The following is a 21,824-nucleotide window of genomic DNA, read 5'->3' as shown; positions in this document are numbered from 1 at the left end:
GTTGCTGCACAAAGAGACCTTGGAGTGCAGGTTCATAGCTCCTTGAAAGTGGAGTCGCAGGTAGATAGGATAGTGAAAAAGGCGTTTGGTATGCTTCCCTTTATTGGTCAGAGTATTGAGTACAGGAGTTGGGAGGTCATGATGCGGCTGTACTGGACATTGGTTAGGCCACTGTTGGAATATTGCATGCAATTCTGGTCTCCTTCCTATCGGAAATATGTTGTGAAACTTGAAAGGGTTCAGAAAAGATTTACAAGGATGTTGCCAGGGTTGGAGTATTTGAACTATAGGGAGAGGCTGAACAGGCTGGGGCTGTTTTCCCTGGAGCATTGGAGGCTGAGGGGTGACCTTATAGAGATTTACAAAATTATGAGGGGCATGGATAGGATAAATAGGCAAAGTACTTTCCCTGGGATCGGGGAGTCCAGAACTAGAGGGCATAGGCTTAGGGTGAGACGGAAAAGATATAAAAGAGACCTAAGGGACAACTTTTTCACGCAGAGGGTGTTACGTGTATGGAATGAGCTGCCAGAGGATGTGGTACAATTGCAACATTTAAGAGGCAGTTGGATGGGTGTACGAATAGGAAGAGTTTAGAGGGATATGGGCCAGGTGCTGGCAGGTGGGACTAGATTGGTTGGGATATCTGGTCGGCATGGACAGATTGGACCGAAGGGTCTGTTTCCATGCTGTACATCTCTATGACTCTATGACTCTATGACCTCTGGGCAATTAGAAATTGGCAAATAAGTAGTGGCCTAGCCAGAGTCACCCACGTCCCATGATAGAATAAAGAAAGTTTTCAACAAAGGACAGCAGAGATACAGGAGGCAGTAAATGGAATGTCAAGAGTTTGTACCAGATTCAACATTAATATAATTTAAGGTAATTGCAGGCTTTTCACAGATCTTTAAAGATATTCACTATTGTTTTGAAGTGAATACTGTGTAATATTGAAGATGTATCTGCTAAATGGTGACTTTTAAAAATATGCATCTTATCGGGACAAGTTGATTCTGAAGAGGTCTACAGCTTGGAACATGCAAGTTTTTCAAATCAAATGGGTTTGATGATGAATAGTTTGTGTGATTTCTGGGTAGGATAAAGGGTTGTGGGGGGATAAAATGATATCCAGTTCATAATTAATATTTCTCTGTCAATTAGGTTAAAGGCACAAATGAAATATCAATATTCATTTTAGTTAATGCTAATATTATCTCCATCTTTTCAGCAAAGATCTGAATTAATGTATAGTTTTGTTTATTGTTCATTGCTACAGTTTTATTTCAATCGTAATTTAACATTGCCATTCATCCTGCATAAAGCTGAGGAATAAAATTATGAGCAATATTTATTGGATAAAGTGTTTTTAAATTGAAAGTTCATCATTTAGTGAGATTGGTCTTTCAACCAAATTCTAGATTTAAATATTATGGGATTTTCTCTATTAGGGTGCATTAAACTTTCCCACTCAGGCGAGTATATAACTTGTAGTCACATAATGTGTGGATAATTTTGAAGTCAGCTGTTCCTCAGTTGGCAGCACTGTCATCTCTGAGTCATTTGACTTTCTGGGTTAAAATGTCATCCTGAGACTTAAACACAAAAATCAAAGGTGTCACTCAAGTGAAGTACTCGGAGTGTGCTGCACTGTTGAAGTACATAACTGTAGGAGACCTGAGCTTCAACATTATGTTTCGTGATTGAGTTGAACCAAGACCCCATTTGCCTATTCTGGTGGATATTAAAAAAATCCCACGGTTCTACTTTAAAGAAGAGCAGGAGACTCCTGATCCAAAATATTTCACGCAATCAACTTCACAGCAACAGATTATCTTGTGAGAGTTTATTTTGAGGCAGTATCTAACACCGACACAGTATTGTACAGCCACTAGGTGGCATAAAGTTCCCACGTGCACAAATGCTGTCTGTTCAAGCAAAACCTCACCAGTGGTTACAGTTCAGGCAGCTGCTAGTAAGGAAGATGGTTAATAAAATATAAATAATGTGTAAATTGTAGAATAATACACTGTATAACCTTGTAAGATTAAGGTGCTACCAACCATTGCATGGTGGACAGCCAAATCATGAATGATTTAGTGAGGTGAATTAGATTGTTTATTTAGAAATTAAGCAAAATGCAAAGGTGAATGAAAAATAAGTGCACAAAAACAGCATTAAAATGTATTTTTACTAAAGAGCCCTTCGATATCTGGCAAGACAAACACCACTTTCAGCTCCTGAGTTGGAATATGTTTTAGTTTCATGCGGTTGAATCAGATCATCTGTGTAAAGTGACGAGGGCAGGACTCAAACCTGCAATCCTCTGACAAAGTCATAATTTATTACATAGAGTCAAGTCCATTATCCTTTATCTTGAATCATTTGATAAATAAAACACTCAACATCTTGATTTCCCAGCGATATAAGATGATATCATTTATGGCCAAGTACAAACCAACACTGACAGTTTTCCACCCTCATCTCTTTGAAATGATGTCAACGATGATGCTACACATCTCTGATCTCCTGTGTATGTGCAGAGTAAGCATCAGTGGCCATGTCTACACTGATGGCAACACACACAGTGTTGTTCTACACAAATCCTGTTGTCACTTTTCTTACATTATAATAATGACTAGCCTTTAAAGGTTATTCATTAGCTGTTAAATATTTTGAGACATCTAGTTGTCATGAAATGTGTGACATATAACCTGTGTTTTCCTTGCTTGCTTGCTTTCTTTCTCTGACAGACCTCAATGCTAGAAATGGGTTTGTTGTTGGAGTGTTAATGACATGACATCATATCTAGGATACTGTGCCTCAAAATTACATTAGCTTATATATTTTATAACTTTTGAAAAGAAAATTCAACAAAAATGTTCATTTTAAGTGAAATATTCAAAAGAAGTAAGAATAAATACAGACCAGAAGAAGAAGTTGCTGTGCTTTCATATAGAATATTACAGCAAACCAGATGATAGCAAGGAATAGTGAACAAAAATTAGCTTTGGAGCCAGCTTCTGAGGGCCACTACCTTTTAAAGGTACCATGCACAGACTACTTCAGTATGTTGGACCATGTGCCCCACTCACTTTCTCCTCCCCCACTCACCTCCCTGCCTTCCCCCAACCCCTGCTCCCAACATTCCTAAATGCCTCTCCATTTTAACAGTTGGGAAACAAGGAGTGATCGACTGACAGGTCTTTCAGAAAAGGGAAATCAGTGATGGAATCACTTTGTTATAAGCAACTCCCAGCAGGATTATTGGAAACATGTTTAGTTGGCCTGTTTTGGAAGACCAAGAAAGCATAATTAAATTGCTCTAAATATATATATTTGCAAGTGATGGCAATGTTGCTATTCACTGATTTAGTTTAAATAGCCAGTTTAAAGGAACATAACATAATTACACAGTATCAGCTGTAAGTTTACATTTCAATTGGTTGAATGTTTAACTGTTTTATAGTTGTCATATGAATTAGGGATTTCAGAAAGATTTTAATTGGGCTTTTAACACACTGTAGACAATTCGATTCCTACAGACAGAATTGGGTTGTGCTGCCAACTAAATTACTCATCTGTCTGCAATCTTTACTGGTCTGATAATTTTGCACGCCAATGATTGCAGACATGACGAAGACAATCAAGGTAACTTTCAGTCTTTAGACTGAAAATCGAGCTTCTGAATTCTGTTTACATTAACAAAAGAATATTTTCTTCCCTGAAATTTGTAACTTGGCTCAAATGAAGTTGACACCAGAAGGAAGAAGGAGCTAGAGTACTAAAGGGTTCTGAAGAAGACTGACTGGACCCGAAACATTAGTTTTGCTTTCTCTCCACAGATGCTGCCAAATCTGCTGAGTTTCTCCAGCAATTTTTGTTTTTATTTCTGATTTCCAGCATCCACAGATCTTTGGGGTTTTTTTAAGGAAGGGATTTGTTATTTTTCAGAGGCAGAGCTAGATCAACCAAATTTGCCTGGATTAGAGAAAGAAATGACAATGAGATAGAAGAATGAATCATTGTTTTCTGCATTTACGCCAGTGATCATACTTCAAAAATTCTTGTTGACCACAAAGTGCTTTGGGAATGTGAAGGCCACAAAAAATGCTTCAGTAAAGACAAACTACCACAGATGCTAGAAGTCTAAAGCAAACGGACAGAATACTAGAGAAACTCAGGTCTGGCAACACCTGTGGAGAGATAAATAACATTAATGTTTTGAGTCTGGTATGGCTATTCCTCAGAACTGCAAGGTGTTAGAAAATGTTCTCTTTCCAATGTGGAGAAGATCAGTGGGGAGCCAGAGGATTTGGAAGCCTTTAGAAATCAGCAGAGGACAACGAAAAGAGCAATAAGGGAGGAGAAGATGGAATATGAGAGTGAGTTAGCTCATAATATAAAAGATATTTGCAAATGTTTTCTTTAGATATCTAAAAGGTAAGAGGGTGGGCATTGGACTTCTGGTAAATTGGGACTGTAGTAATGGGGAAACAAAGAAATGGCAGAAGAACTAAATAGGTACTTTGCATCGGTTTTCACAGTGAAAGACACCAGCCGCATACCAGAACATCAAGAGAGTCAGGGGGCAGAGGTGAGTGTAGTGGCCATCACTAAGGAGAACATGCTGGGGAAGCTGAAAGAAGTCTGAAGGCGGATAAAATAACCTGGAGCAGAGGCCTGTACCCTTGACTTCTGAAGGAGATAGCTGAGACAATTATTGAGGCATTAGTGGTGATCTTTCAGGAATCCCTGGGAGTGCTAGTCGAGGATTCTCTAAAGGTAAACATGCAGGTTGAGGCCGTGATTAAGAAAGCGAATGCAATGTTGTCTCTTATCTCAAGAGGGTTGGAATATAAAAGCAGAGATGTACTACTAAGACTTTATAAAGCTCTGGTTAGGCCCCATTTGGAGTACTGTGTCCAGTTTTGGTCCCCACACCTCAGGAAGGACATACTGGCACTGGAACGTGTCCAGCGGAGATTCACACGGATGATCCCTGGAATGACAGGTCTAACATATGAGGAACGGCTGAGGATACTGGGATTGTATTCGTTGGAGTTTAGAAGATTAAGGGGAGACTTAATAGAGACGTACAAAATAATACATGGCTTGGAAAAGGTGGATGCTAGGAAATTGTTTCAGTTAAACGAGGAGACTAGGACCCGTGGACACAGCCTTAGAATTAGAGGGGGTCATTTCAGAACAGAAATGCGGAGACATTTCTTCAGCCAGAGAGTGGTGGGCCTGTGGAATTCATTGCCACGGAGTGCAGTGGAAGCCGGGACGCTAAATGTCTTCAAGGCCGAGATTGATAGATTCTTGTTGTCTCGAGGAATTAAGGGCTACGGGGAGAACGCTGGTAAGTGGAGCTGAAATGCGCATCAGCCATGATTGAATGGCGGAGTGGACTCGATGGGCCGAATGGCCTTACTTCCACTCCTATGTCTTATGGTCTTATGGTCTTATGGCCTTTTAGTAAGTGCTGCAGAGGAAGCTGCTAAATAAAATAAGATGGTGTTGGGACAAGATATTGGCATAGATAGAGGATTGCCTGACTGACAGAAGGCACAGAGTGACCATTGTCATTCTGGCAAAATAATTTTAGCCATAGTATTAATATTTTAATTGATTTCTGAAATAGTGACTTCTATTTTTAATATTGATGAAAATAACTTCATTTTTAACAATGGCAATTTTTAAAACAAAAAGAAACAAAAATAAAATTGCCCAATTATTACAAAGACTATTACTTTAAATCTACCTGAGTACCTATATCCCTGTAACTGGGATTCTTGGAGAACGTTCCTAATTCTGTTGGGAGACTGAGTGTCATCTATTACCTTAATGAAGGAGTAGATAAGATATTATGAGCAATGAAAGACACTTGCCCATATGAATATTCTATTTTCATTGCATGTTCTATCCTGCAATTTGACGCATGGTTAAATTCATTGCATGTATAGTGCAAATTCTATAACAACTCCTTTAATAAAATATAACCTACTCAAATAAATTTACAGAACCTTTGAAACCTTGTATCGCCCACTCCCATTTCAGCTAATCTTGCTTTAAATGAAAGCCCACTGCAGATTTATTGGCCAAACTGAAATTCGTTAACTGTCCCGTCATCTTTCAGTTCTAGTATTCCACCCTCTAAATATTTCTTTCAGGACAAAATTAGGGAATAATTCAACCAAGTACAAATTTTCATCAATTGCATATGTCCAAAATTCAGTTCTTGGCCTTCACACATCACTCCACGCTTAAACCCACCTCTAGACATATGGGGATCAATAATGATTCCACACATCTCCATAGAAAACCTTCATTCTATGTATCAGCTATTCAAGGGAGTTTACTAGTATTCAAGGTTGGGAGATGGCAGCTCACATGTGGGCTATCCCTCACACTGCGTTGGTCTGCCAACAGAAGCTGCAAAGTGCTGCCGCCTCTCGCAGATTTGTCCTATAGGATGCTCAAATATTTCAAAGCATCAGTGCAAATTCTGAAATATTGAAGCACTACCAGTGTTTAAAGGGTCAGCAGGAGATACCTCAACCTGCTAGTTATCACAAGAGACTTCTCTGTGCAACATTTGAATATGATATTCTGATGGAAACCTTCAGGAATGCCTAACCTTTGTACTGTGTGATGTTAGTGTACGCTCTCAATTACTACTGCTTTTTCTCTTATGGTTGGTAGGACATATAATGTGTAGATGCATGAAGTTAGGACCATGTGAAGGCAACAAGCATACAAGCAGATGGATAAATAGACATTAAGTTACCAACACAAAAACTCAAGGACTGTAAATGTAGACAAGTGCACATTTCCCTTGCACGAGCAGAGGCTATTTGTCAGATTGCTAAAGATCATGAAAGATGTAAGTAAATTCCAAATCCAGGCCATTTCACCCGGAAGCAAGTTTTAATTCAGTTCTCTCTGGCCTCTTAGAATCGATGATTTATTTCTCCGATACGTTCTCTTGTCCAGCCCTCTTCGTAAATGCCGTCACCCTCTTCTTTATTCTCAGAAGATTGTTGTTATTCTCCCATTTCATCTGCATTTAGGGCAAACCACTGCCTTGTTAGCTTCAGGGTATAGCATATACATCCTTTCTGGTCTGCTGCACATCCTTTCTGGTCTATACTGCAAGTCTCTGCAAGACCTGTCCAGGCATCGAAACATCATTTTAAGGAGGTTGATGGTCTTTTTCACTATGGCCTTGGTGGTACCGTGAAGAGGATTGTATATTCATTTTGCATCAGTCAGAGTGTTTCATAAAGGTGTCCCGAACCATATTCGAAGTGGGTAGTATTTCTTTCCCAGCAGCCATCCCTGTATTGGCCTCAAACCCTGAAATGAGACAGGAACCTGTGAGTTCTCTGGTATGTAAACATCATGATAGCTCCCACAATATCCAGAACTTGGCATCTACGCTAACATATAATTCAAACTTTAATAGATCAGAAATCTTTTGTATTAGCAAATTTCACGGGTTAGTGTTAGATCTTTCTCAAAGCAACATGGGTCCAGCCAATAGCACTTAAAACTGGAAGGAGATAGTGATGGTGGAGAGTTCCACTGCCTGAGCTGGTTGACTTTTCCCATCAAGGGAGAAGAATATGAAGGACTGTCCTTTGGAGAAAATGCCATCCTTGATGATTCGAGGATGGGATGTGGCACGCAGGGCACCAGTTGCCTTATGAAATAAGCTAATGGCATAAACCTTGACAACCAGTGGGATAGGATTGTCACCCTGTCCTCCTGAGTACAAATCCTGCTCCAGCCAAGGGCACAGTTCATCAAAGGTGGGCCAAGACATCCTTAATCAGTCAAATAAAAATAAAATACAGGAGATACCAGACATCCACAAGACTGCCTGCATCTGTGAAAAGGAAGATACAGAGTTAATGCTGAGTCTGATAACTCTTCTTCAGAAAGTTCAGGAGAGCCTTCCTAGAATTTAACCATTAGCCAGATCTGCTGACTTCCATCAGCACTTGCTGTTTGTATCAATCTTAATCTTCACTTGCACTGTCTTTCAGTCAGTTGAAGAAAATGACAGTGAAGTCTGAAGATACATGGTGTCAACATTCCCCTCCACCTCCATGGTGGATCTTCTCCTCTGAAAATTCTCCTTTCTCCCTCTGGAGGCTATTTTGCAGCCACTGGAAATTATTGTTTTTGTTAGCTTGCTGACAAAATGGTAATCACCGTCTCCTTCAACAATATGTTTGGAGTTTCAGTGATTCCAGCTGTGGTGATCTCCATGTGAGGCCCAGGAGCAGATAATCTGTGAAGACTGTCAGAAAGGTAACGCAATTATGTTGAATGAACTCCAGAGCCCTTACATTGATGGCAATGAATCCTAATGATATAGCTTTACACAGTGCCGTATGGCAGCTTTCCAATGATGTCATTGTCATGTCTTCATAAGGAGCTCTATCCAACAGATAGATGCACAACTAATATTTTCATGTTATATTGGAAGTTGAATTCTATCTGTAAATTAATATTATGGCATCCATTCCCACCCCTATTCCCAATGAAAAGACTCCCTTCCACATGATAGAACATATCTTTGCATTTACTTTCTCCTCATAGATGTGAGGTGGCAGAGAGTATATTGTGTCACTTAACCTTGCTGGAGAGGAGAATTCTACATTGTTGGCAACCCCTGGACATGGTATTGACCCAGGTGATGACTTCAGACCAGGCTGGCAGTACCTGGTGACACAGCCTTCTCTGCCATCCTTTGAAATACCCTATCTACCAGGACCTCTCGGTCCCTTTTGGAAAATCCCTATTGTGCCATCTTCCCCCTTCTCCGATATGTTCAGATTCTGTCCTTTGTTATGACATTTTCAGAAGTCAATCCTCATCCAGGTGCACAGGGAGATTTTCAAGATTGCATGGATGTAAAATAAGTAGGAATTTTCATAGAATCATGGAATCTCAACAGTGTGGAAGCAGGCCATTCAGCACATCAAGTCCACACCAATCTTCTGGACAGTGTCCCACACAGACCTATCCTCTTAATTTATCCCTGTAATCTTGCATTTCCCATGACTAATCCACCTACCCTGCACATCCCTGGACACTATGGACAACTTAACATGGACAGTGCACCAAAACCACACATCTTTGGACTGTGGGAGGCAACCAGAGCACCTGGAGGAAAATCATGCAGATACAGGAGGAATGTGGAAACTCCATACAGACAAACCCAGGACACTGGCACTGTAAGGTAACAGTGCTAACCACTGAGCCACTGTGCCACCATTTTGTTGGAAATTCACTGAGTGACAAGTTGTGAGAATTGTTTGTTGTAAAATGGGGTGGATATTGTACATGAGAGATACCATAGGGGTGGTCTAGGCAATTAGTGAGGCAAGTTAAATGAGAGAAGATGAGAAATCTTGCTTGGCGACTCAACAAAAAACCCTCCAAAAATCTTGCCAACATAAAGACTGACGTAAATATTTCAGTAGCTTGAGATTGTCCTACATGGAAAGTCTATTTTAATGGAATATTGGAGTTGTAGGAATAAATCCCAATACATGGCAATAGTTTTCAGAGCATAAGATTATTCAGTCTTCGTAAACAGCAAGATTTAATCAGAGCCAGTCACAGTCCAAATCTTTCATCCTCGGAGAAACATCTTTTATTACCTTCAATAAAAACTCTTTTAAAAGACACACTGTACTGGACCTCATTTTGTCTTTGTTAATTGATGGCACAGTTGAACAAGGCAATCCACTTTGTGAACAGGTTTTCATATTCTTTCCTGCTATTTACAAAGAGATCATCTCTGATACTTGAATTAAGCTGAAACCTGAGCCATGCTGTTATTTTAACAGATAATGATGTTCCTGCTGGTTCTGATTCTGTTAACTTAATGTGTCGAGAAACTATTGCAACCAGTCAATTGTGATTTAACCATTGAATCCTAGAGCAGAAACTGTACACTTTTAGAGACTTTGCCGATTTAATTTTACTTGCTCGAGAAAATGCATTAATGCAAATGACAGGATAGTCAGGACGTTAAACTAAAATTCAGAATTCTTTACTGTTTCTGAAGTCTTGAATTTACATTAGTTTTGGCACATTTGTTGTGCGAAATTCCTTTATCCACTGTTTGAATAAGTGTCACCTTTTACCAGTTAGTAACAGTAATATTCTTCTTAAGACACTGGCTGCATCATTGTCAGTATTAGCTTCTTCCTGAAGAGAGAATGTTAAATTGGAGCCCCCACCTGTTTATTTGTGTGATTGTGAAAGGTTGCATGCCAAAGTTAATATCTCTCATTCAAAATTGTGATGATGTATTTATTAGTCATTCTCCTTCTATTGTTTAGGGGATTGTATGCTGCTTCAAGTGGCTATGACATAGCTCACAGAACAATAACATCACTACAGTTTAAAAAAAGCTTGTCTTGTTATTGTTCATTCACATTTATTGATAAATAGAAAAGCTGATTTATTCTGTCACAACCACACTGGATATATCCTTAGAGTGGTTCATCAACTGTGAATTCCTTTAGCTTGTTTCATCCCTTCTTAGTTTTTTGGGCGGAATTTTGCCCTTCTATGAGAAGGGGAGAGAGCTGACAGGAAGATGTGATTGGGTGAGTTCGCCCTGGAGAGAAACTCGTTTCCCCGTCTTGCTACTCTGCAGTTAAATGCGGTATGACCAAGTCCTTGGGTGATTTTCCTAGCTGGTCAGCAACTAAGGTCCTTAAATGGTCAAGTCATGGCCACATAAGGGCCTCACCCTGCTAGCTATCCAATTACTGCCTTGCCCATGGGCTGGAAAGTTGGCAAGTTTCCTGACTGGCACATCAGGAAAAATCTACACAACAAGTTTCGATTGTCACAATCTGAGCAATTGGGTGGGGAAAGATTTGAGTTCTGAACATTACCTCCCTCACCTACTACTCCCACCCATCCCCACCCAAATCCTTCTTTCCCTGTGACTCTCTCATTACCAGAAGAAAGAAAAAGCGCTAAACTTCTCACCACTGGTGATGACTATAATCTTAGGGTCCAGAATTTGCCTGACACGCTAATGCAGAGTTGCCTAATCAGGCGTAACACGCAAATGATAGCAAATACTGTGTTCATGGACACGTGAAACAAAGACAGAAATGCTAGAGAATGCATGTCTGGCAGCATCTGTGGAAAGACCGATGGCAGTCTCCAAAGATGCTGCTAATGAATATTCACCTATTTGACATTTAGTCAAAAAACAACAAAAATCCTGCACTTTAACTGTTCCCATTTAAAAAGAATTGCAATACAGCTTTATGTTATAACCAAGATATAACATAAAGTTATTGCAAAATTACTGATTTCCATGCCTTTCGAAAGACCCATTGTGTGATGATGGGTTAATGGAATTAAAATCTCTCCCTTTGTGATTGATGGTGAGAAAACACTGTTAAACAAACTTTGATAAGACCATAAGGCCATAAGACACAGGAGTGGAAATAAGGCCATTCGGCTCATTGTGTCCACTCCATCATTCAATCATGGCTGATGGGCATTTCAACGCCACTTACCCACACTCTCCCTGTATCCCTTAATTCCTGTGAGATTAAGAATTCATCAATCTCTGCCTTGAAGACATTTACCGTCCTGGCCTCCACTGCACTCCATAGCAATGAATTCCACAGGCCCACCACTCTCTGGCTGAAGAAATGTCTCTTCATTTCCATTCTAAATTGACTCCCCCTCTAATTCTAAGGCTGTGCCCACGGGTCCTAGTCTCCCCGCCTGACGGAAACAAATTCCCAGTGTCCACCCTTTCTATTATCTTGTAAGTTTCTATTAGATCTCCCCTCAACCTTCTAAACTCTAATGAATACAATCCCAGGTTCCTTGGCAGTTCATCGTATGTTAGGCCTACCATTCCAGGGATCAACTGTGTGAATCTCCGCTGGACACGCTCCAGTGCCAGTATGTCCTTCCTGAGGTGCGGGGCCCAAAACTGGACACAGTATTATAAATGGAGCCTAACCAGAGCTTTATAAAGTCTCACATTGCTGTGTTTACATTCCAACCCTCTTGAGATAAGTGACAAAATTACATTTGCTTTCTTAACCACAAACCCAACCTGCAAGTCAACCTATAGAGAATCCTGGACGAGCACTCCCAGACCCCTTTGTACTTTGGGTTTTAGGAATTTTCTCACCTTTTAAAAAATAGTCCGTCCCTGTATTCTTTTTTCCGAAGAGCAAGACCTCACACTTCCTCACATTGAATTACATCAGCCATTTCCTGGACCCTCTCCTAAACTGTCTAAATCTTTCTACAGCCTCCCCACCTCCTCAGAACTACCTGCCTGTCCACCTAACTTTGTATAATCTGTGATCTTCACCAGAATGTCTCCAGTCCCTTCATCCCGATCATTAATATATAAGGTGAACACTGAACCCTGTGGGACACCACTTGTCACCAGCTGCCATTCCAATAAAGAACCTCTTATCCCAACTCTTTGCCTCTTGTCAGACAGCCAATCCTCAATCCATGCCAGTAGCTCACCTCGAATACTGTGGGCTCTCACCTTACTCAGCAGTCTCCCGTGAGGCACCTTATCAAAGGCCTTTTGGAAGACTAGGTAGATAATATCCACCAGATTTCCCTGGTTTAACCTACTTGTTACCTCTTCAAAGAATTCTAACAAGTTTGTCAGGCATGACCTCCCCTTACTAAATCCATGCTGACTTGTTCTATTGTGACCCTGTACTTTCTTAACAATGGATTCCAGAATTTTACCTACCACTGAGGTTAGGCTAATTGGCCTATAATTTTCCATCTTTTGTCTTGATCCTTTCTTGAACAAGGGGGTTACAACAGCGATTTTCCAATCATCCGGGACTCTCCTTGACCCCAGTGATTTTTGAAAGATCACAACCAATGCGTCCGCTATTTCCTCAGCCACCTCCCTCAGAACTCTAGGATGTAGCCATTGGGGCCAGGAGCTTTATCAATTTTTAGACCTTTTAGCTTTTCTAGCACTTTCTCTTTTGTAATGGCTACCATACTCAAGTGTGCCCCTTGATTCTCCATAATTTTTGGGATATTACTCATGTCTTCCACTGTGAAGACTGACACAAAGTATTTATTAAGTTCATCAGCTATTTCCTTACTTCCCATCACTAGCCTTCCTGCATCAATTTGGAGCGACCCAATTATACGTATGCCTCGCGTTTGTTCCTTATGTATTGAAAGAAACTTTTACTATCATTTCTAATATTACTGGTTAGCTTACCTTCATATTTGATCCTCTCCTTCCTTATTTCTCTCTTTGTTATCCTCTGTTTTTGTAGTCTTCCCAATCTTCTGATTTCCCAGTGATCTTGGCAACTTTATAGGCTCTCTCTTTTTCTACGATATATTTCCTAATTTCCTTTGTCAGCCATGGCTGTCTAATCCCCACCTCCCCGCTCCCCTCCCCACCCCAGATAATCTTTTTTTTCTTTAGGATGAACTTCTGTACTGTGTCCTCAATTACACCCAGAAATTCCTGCCATTGTTGCTCTACTGTCTTCCCCACTAGCTCTGCTTCCAGTCGATTTTCGTCAGTTCCTCTCTCATGCCCTGTAATTACCTTTATTTAACTGTAACAACATTGCATCCAATTTTGCCTTCTCTCTTTCAAACTGCAGTCTGAACTCTACCATATCATGATTGCTGCCTCCTAAGTGTTCCCTTACTTCAAGCTCTTTTATAAAGTCTGGCCTACTACATATGCAGAATAGTCTGCTCACTTGTGGGCTCCATCAAAAGCTGTTCCAAAAAGCCATCCTGAGAGCATTCCATGAATTCTCTTTCTTTGGATCCACCAGCAACGTTATTCACCCAGTCCACCTGCATTTTGAAGACCCCATGATCACTGTGACCTTGCCGTTTTGACATGCCCTGTCAATTTAGAGTCATAGAGACGTACAGCATGGAAACAGACCCTTCGGTCCAACCCGTCCATGCCAACCAGATATCCGAACCCAATCGAGTACCACCTGCCAGCACCCGGCCCATATCCCTCCAAACCCTTCCTATTTATGCACCCATCCAGATGCCTTTTAAATGTTGCAATTATACCAGCCTCCACCACTTCCTCTGGCAGCTCATTCCATACACGTACCACCCTCTGAGTGAAAACGTTGCCCCTCAGGTCTCTTTTATATATTTCCCCTCTCACACTAAACCTATGCCCTCTAGTTCTGGATTCCCCTACCTCAGGGAAAAGGCTTTGTCTATTTATCCTATCCATGCCCCTTATGATTTTATAAACCTCTATAAGATCACCCCTCAGCCTCCAACGCTCCAGGGTAAACAGCCCAGCTTGTTCAACCTCTACCTATAACTCAAATCCTCCAACCCTGGCAATATCCTTGTAAATCTTTTCTGATCCCTTTCAAGTTTCACAACATCTTTCCGATAGGAAGGAGACCAGAATTGCACACAATATTCCAACAGTGGCCTAACCAATGTCCCGTACAGCTGCAGTGTGAGCTCCCAACTCCTGTACTCAATACTCTGACCAATAAAGGAAAGCATACAAAACACCTTCTTCACTATCCTATCTACCTGCGACTCCACTTTCAAGGAGCTGTGCACCTGCACCCCAAGGTCTATTTGTTCAGTAACACTCCCTAGGATCTTACCATTTAAGTGTATAAGTCTTGCTAAGATTTGCTTTCCCAAAATGCAGCACCTCATATTAACCTAAATTAAACTCCATCTGCCACTTCTCAGTCCATTGGCTCATCTGATCATGATCCTGTTCTAATCTGAGGTAACCATCTTCCCTGTCCACTACACCTTCAAGTTTGGTGTCATCTGCAAACTTACTAATTATACTACTTATGCTCACATCCAAATCATTTATATAAATGATGAAAAGTAGTGGACCCAGCACTGATCCTTGTGTCACTCCACTGGTCACAGGCCTCCAGTCTGAAAAACAACCCTCCAGCACCACCATCTGTCTTCTATCATTGAGCCAGTTCTGTATCCAAATGGTTAGTTCTCCCTATATTCCATGAGATCTAATCTTGCTAACCAGTCTCCCATGGGGAACCTTGTCGAATGCCTTACTGAAGTTCATGTAGATCACATCGAATGCTCTGGTACATATTGAACTCCTGATGTTGACCACTGCTGGGCGTTCTGTAAATAACTCCCCTAAGGCTATTTTGCCTTTGTGGTTCCTCAAATTCAACCACACAGACTCCACATCATCGGGCCTATGTCATTCAGTGCCATAGATTTAATTTCATTCTTAACTAACAAGACAACCCCACCCCCTCTGCCCGCCTCCCTGTCTTTTTGATAAGTAATTAGTCTTTGAATGTTTAACTGCCAGTCCTGAACATCCTGCAACCACGTCTCTGTGTTGCCTACCACATCATAATCATTCACCATGATTATGTGCCGTTAATTCATCTACTTTGTTATGAATACTATGAGCATTTAGGTGAAGCGCCTTACTACTAATTTTCTTATCCTCATGATTTCCATCACCTCTAGTAGTATGTTCTAAGTTATCTTCCTTTTTGCTTCATTCCTAGTCTGCCTCAAACTTAAACCTTGCACACATGCTAACCTGCTGCTTATTTTTCTACTTGACTCCATACCCCCTGTTGCTCTCCTTTTCCCTTCCCCCCGACTCACAAGTTTAAAGTCCTAGTGACCACCCTATTTATCCTTTTCGCCAGAACACTGGTTCCAGATTGGTTCAGGTGGAGACCGTCCCATCAGTACAGATCTCTCCGGTTCCAAAACTGATGCCAATGTCCCATGAAATGGAATCCTTCTTTCCCACAACAATCTCTTAACCACGTGTTTACTTCCCTAATTTTGTTATCCCTTTGCCAATTAGCACGTGGTTCGGGCGGTAATCCAGAGATTATGTCCCTTGAGGACCTGTTCTTCAATTTCCTTCCTATTGCTGGATACTCCCCAAACAGGCCCTCCTTCCTAGCCTTGTCTATGTTGTTTGTGCCAACATAGACCAGAACAACTGGATCTTCTCCCTCCCACTCCAATATCCTTTCAAGCCAATCGGAGATGTCCTGCACCATGATCCCAATCCAGCCACTCCACCACAGAACAGACTGTTGTCTGCTGTGATTTTCATCTTGAAAGGCCTTTATAACTTAATTTAGAGCTGTTTGGAAATTACAAATTTTCAATCAGACGTTATTTTGGAAGATCTTTTGCTTGAAAAAATTGGGCAATATCAAAACCCAGTCATGATGTATACTGTTTTGACAGCTAAACTATATGTTAATATTGATGTAATTTCCAGAAACATCCTCTGATTAATACAAATGGACACATATTCAATGTAACATTTTGTAGATAAAATTGTACAAAGTTGATTTCCACTTCTTCCAACTTTTATCATCTAATGCTCATTTCGGCATCCCGAATTGGCTATAACGTCACTGAAGAATTAGGGAACAGTATTTTGGAGAACACTTACCTCCATTGGCAATTGCATGATTCCGAGGGGGATCGATTTGCGTGCCTCATTCTGCGCATGCGCTGGTGTCCGTGCTGAAATCTCCATGCTGTTCTACACAGTGGCATTGTCAGTGCCAGTCTTCATGCCATTCTGCACATGCGCTGATGTCAGCTGCCAACAGAGCAGCTTTCTGTGAGAGGTACTGTACAGAGAGAGCTTTCTGACATTTTCTAAATGTACTGTGTTAAATTTACTTTTGCTTCATTAATAAATACGATTTCAACCTTTATTCGGGCTGTGCTATACTTTGCATTAGATGTTTGAGTGATTTTGAGTGATTGTGACTGATAGTTGTGGCTGGTCCACCCCCAATCCCACCTTTCCCACAAGCCCCATTATTTCTATTAAGGGATTTTTATTTTATAAATGAGATTTCGCTGTAACGCAACTATGGCATTATAGGAGAACTACCTGTACTTTCATTTTCTCTTTTTTGCCACAATTCTTGGTCATCTTCGGTTTACATTTTGAAATAAAAATTATTCTTGGTAATTACATTCATAGGTTTGATTCCTGTACTGTGCTAAAATAGCTGATCTTAACCAGGATAGTGTCAGGGCACAATCAGCAATGATAGCCCTGGGTCAGGGAAAGAAAGAATTAGAAGATGCTGGAAATATGCAGCAGGTCAGGCAGTAGAATGGAACAAGAATGTTACTTCTATTCCTTTCTCCATAAATTCTCTCTGAACTGCTTAATGTTTCCAGCATTTCTCTTTATTATTTATTTTTCCAATATCCACAGTACTTTGGTTGGGAACTCTTGAGACGTTGAAGGATTATAGGGTCAAGACAGGAAAATGGATTTGAAGATGATTAAATCAGCCATGATCTCATTGAAGGGCAGAGCTCAGTTAATGGGCTGAATGGCCTACTTCTACTCCCATGCATTTTGGTCTTATCATAGCCTTTAAATGGCATTAGAAATTGAGAGTTAGTTGGGAAAATGTGGCAAGATCAGTTGTAATGAGATTCTGGGTATCAAGAAAAAAGACTGATTCTGCCACCAATAAGTGATTCCAACTTTGCTTTGAAGTTACTTGCACTAATGATGAAAACCATGTTCTCATTTATTTTGCCACACCTGAATTTATTTTATAATTTCTCTTCTGTTTCCTATTTTTCAGAGGTCAGCATGCTTATGACTTATAAATATTAAGCATATGTTTTATCTAATGAAAACATATTGGGAAATGTTTTTGGTCATAAGTGGTCAATTAAATCCACATCAAACTTATTGGATGACTGTTTTCCTTTTCTTAACTTCCAGAAACTTTTTAGATTTTGATGTGCTCTACGTTTTTGAAACTATTTTATCATTTTGTTGACAGGGGCAAGTTGTGTTTAGAAATGGAGAGCGAATGGGAACTATCATATTCTCACAATTTCAAGGTAAGCTGCTGGTTGTGAACAGTTTGTGGATGTATTTTCGTAAATAGCTTTTTCCAAAATTTTTTAATGTTCACTGGCTCCGCACACTATTTGAACAGCTATTGCACAGCAGTACCTCTACCTGGACATCTAACTTGGGCTTCCAAGCTCCACCATATCATTTTCTCTATCATCCATTGCCAGGGAGCTTTGAAATAAGCTGTGCTATAATTTTATTGTCATTCATGTGAAAAAGAACACCTTTCTTTAGTTTTCCCTAAAGTAAATTCCTTTCAGGACAACTTACCTTTCATTGTGCTTGGCTCCCAATTGTCTATTATATTTATGACAAATGAGGACAAGAAAGACAGAATGCTGCTATGAACACATAGGGGTCCTTTATAAAAGCAAAGTGAATGTTGGAAATCTGCAAGACAGCAAGTAGTGGGGTTATTCCAGGTCTGGCAGCACCTGTGAAGTTGAACAGAGTTAATGTTTCAGTTCTATATGAGTCTTCTAAAGAAATCAAGTTCTGGGTTTTAAAGAAAAGCAATATTGCACTCAACCTGCTAACTCTCTCACAGATGCTGGTAGACTTCTTGAGTTTCTCAAGCACTTGATTGATTATTCAGCATCCATGATACAGGCCAAAATCAAGCAAAATAGGTGGAGAAAAATAAAAGTAAAAGGTAGGGAAGAGAAATCTAATACCACATCTTACTCAATGGTTTACAGCCATCATTCTTTTAAAGATTATTACTTCTCTACCATAGAAAGGTGATGGTGATAATCTGTACAGAAATGTGCCCAATTTCCCTGCATTTTGGCATGCTCAATCCAAGGTCAGGCATCTAGAAAGATGGCTATCTTGCTGTCCCCTTCAAAAATCAAATCTTTGAGACAAGAGAGGTTTACAATTTTGCATCATGGCAATAAAATATCTCTGGATAATGTTAATGCCATTGTTTTAAAAAAGTCTTTAAAAAGAAACCTCTGCTTCAATAAATCTGCTCTTCAGTTTGTCTTGATTGTCATATTCTGCCAATTAGACCGTGGAAATGATTTGTGCCCCAGTAGGAGAATATTGTCATAAATAAAATGATTATATTTCATAGATGGTTACTAGAGGGTAACAATCAAACAAAATGGAGTCATTAACGTTCAGATTCCTTTGCTATAATTTGAAGAAATAATGCTGAAGACTTTACCAAATATGTCAGAATATTTGGGATGAGATTTTTCACATTGACAAGCCTGCAAACATACTTGTATTCAGCAACAGTCTGGTGTAACAGTTAATGGTCTCCTAACCTCTGATCTGAAGTTACTCATTTATGTGAAATATGCTGTACTGGCCATTGCTGACATTTCTTTTTTTTTTGCTTTTGACCAATTCCAAGCAAGAGAGTATTCAGCTTATTTGAGCAAAACATCTCTTGACCTGTCTAAGGATTACAGATTTAAAAGAAGGCTTACATTAATACTGTTAATGCTCAGACGTCACAGATTAAAAAGAAACACTCAACAAATCCTACTAGATAGAAAATAATCCAGGGAAAAGGAATAAGAAAGACAAGGGCATTCATTAAAGGTACCTGGGCACTCACCACGAAGGTCCCTGAGACAGCAAGTCGCTTGTGGTCATGCTGATATTTTGGCATGAATATTTTTGGATATTTTATGTGTGTGGGAGGTGTAGAGATCGAACACCTAAGGTCTTTTCATGGTTGGCACCCTTGTAATACTGCTACAGAAGCCAGTCTCGTGTACATTGCCAGTACTTAAGATTAGCTCACAGGTGCCATGAACTTAGTATTTCCAATTGAATTTGTTAAGTGTGTGTGGTTAGAAAGTTTTGATTCAGTATGAGGATGTACCTACTAGAGAAGGTGCAAAACTTGACCTACTCTTGGGAAATAAGGCAGGGCAGGTGACTGAGGTGAAAGTTAGGGCTGTAGATGCTGGAGATCAGAGTCAAGATTAAAGTGGTGCTGGAAAAGCACAGCAGGTCACGCAGCATTCAAGGAGCAGGAAATTTGATGTTTCGGGCAGGAGCCCTTCATCAGGAATGAGGTGACTAGGTGTCAGTGGGGGAGCACCTTGGGGCCAGCAACCATATTTCTATTAGTTTTAAAATAGTGATGGAAAAGGATAGACTGGATCTAAAAGTTGAAGTTCTAAATTGGAGGAAGGCTACTTTTGAAGGTATTAGGCAAGAACGTTCGAAAACTGATTGGGGGCAGATGTTCACAGGTAAAGGGACAGCTGGAAAATGGAAAGCTTTCAGAAATGAGATAACGAGAGTCCAGAGACAGTATATTCCTGTTGGGGTGAAAGGAAAGGCTGGTAGTTGTAGGGAATGCTGGATGACTAGAGAAATTGAGGTTTAGTTAAGAAAAAGAAGGAAGATTGAGTGAATCCTTAAAAGAGTATAAAGGCAGGAGAAATATACTTAAAAGGGAATCAGGAGGGCAAAACGGAGACATGAGATAGCTTTGGCAAATAGCGTTAAGGAGAATCCAAAGGGTTTTTATAAATAAATTCAGGACAAAAGGGTAACTAGGGAGAGAATAGGGCCCCTCAAAGATCAGCAAGGCAGCCTATGTATGGAGCTGCAGGAGATGGGGGAGATACTAAACGAGTATTTTGCATCAGTGTTTACTTGGGAAAGGATATGGAAGATACAGAATGTGGAGAAATAGATGGTGACATCTTGAAAAATGCCCATATTATAGAGGAGGAGGAGGTGCTGGATGTCTTGAAGCGAATAGAAGTGGATAAATCCCCAGGACTTAATCAGGTATACTCTCGAACTCTGTGGGAAGCTAGGGAAATGATTGGGCTCCTTGCTGAGATATTTGTATCATCGATAGGCACAGGTGAGGTGCCAGAAAACTGGAGGTTGGCAAAAGTGGTGCCACTACTTAAGAAGGGAAGTTGGGAAAAAGCCAGGAAACTATAGACAGGTGAGCCTGACATCAGTGGTGGGCAAGTTGTTGGAGGGAATCCTAAGGGACAGGATTTGCATATATTTGGAAAGGCAAGGACTGCTTAAGGATAGTCAGCATGGCTTTGTGTGTGGGAAATGCTGTCTCACAAACTTGATTAAGTTTTTTGATGATGTAATGAAGAGGAATGATGAGGGCAGAGTACTGACGTGATCTATATGAACTTCACTAAGGTGTTTGACAAGGTTTTTCATGGTAGACTGGTTAGCAAGATTAGATCTCATGGAATACAGGGAGAACTAGCCATTTGGATACAGAACTGGCTCAAAGGTAGAAGACAGAGGGTGATGGTGGAGGGTTGTTTTTCAGACTGGAGGCCTATGACCAGTGGAGTGCCACAAGGATTGGTGCTGGGTTCACTACTTTTCGTCATTTATATAAATGATTTGGTTGTGAACATAGGAGGTATGGTTAGAAAGTTTGAGCTATAGGAAGAGGTTGAATAGCCTGGGTCTGTTTTCCCTGGAGCATCGGAGGCTGAGGGGTGACCTTTTAGAAGTTTATAAAATCATAAGGGGTATGGATAGGATAAATAGACAAAGTCTTTCCCCTGAGGTAGGGGAGTCCAGAGCTAGAGAGCATAGGTTTAGGGTGAGAGGGGAAAGATCTAAAAGGGATCTAAGTGGAACTTTTTCATACAAAGGGTGGTATGTGTTTGGAATGGGCTGCCAGAGGAAGTGATGGAGTCTGGTACAATTGCAACATTTGAAAGACATCTGATAGGTATATGAATAGGAAGGGTTTAGAGGGATATGGTGCGGGTGCTGGCAACTGGGACTAGTTTAGGTTAGGATATCTGGTTGGCATGGATGAGTTGGACTGAAGGGTGTGTACATCTCTATGACTCTGTGACTCAATATCAAAAATTTGAATTTAGTTGTTCAAATATTTTGTGAACAATGC

The 21,824-nt window shown here is 40.4% G+C and overlaps 1 protein-coding gene across 3 annotated transcripts in view; it reads left to right on the top strand.

Moving 5' to 3' along the window:
• Positions 1-21,824, top strand: part of gabbr2 (gamma-aminobutyric acid (GABA) B receptor, 2) — a 1,039,525-nt gene that overhangs the window by 844,788 nt on the left and 172,913 nt on the right. For all 3 annotated transcript variants that reach the window (XM_043689956.2, XM_043689957.2, XM_087987153.1), the window contains exon 8: positions 17,874-17,934. In XM_043689956.2, coding sequence (XP_043545891.1) covers positions 17,874-17,934 — 61 coding nt within the window. The remainder of the gene's footprint in view (positions 1-17,873; positions 17,935-21,824) is intronic.

The sequence above is a fragment of the Chiloscyllium plagiosum genome, unplaced genomic scaffold (assembly GCF_037043375.1).
Source record: "Chiloscyllium plagiosum isolate Xiang-an unplaced genomic scaffold, Cpla_swu_hap1 HiC_scaffold_5, whole genome shotgun sequence".
In the NCBI taxonomy this organism is placed as follows: Eukaryota; Metazoa; Chordata; class Chondrichthyes; order Orectolobiformes; family Hemiscylliidae; genus Chiloscyllium; species Chiloscyllium plagiosum.
Note: the sequence above shows the minus strand (reverse complement) of the source record. Positions and strands in the feature narration are given on the sequence as shown.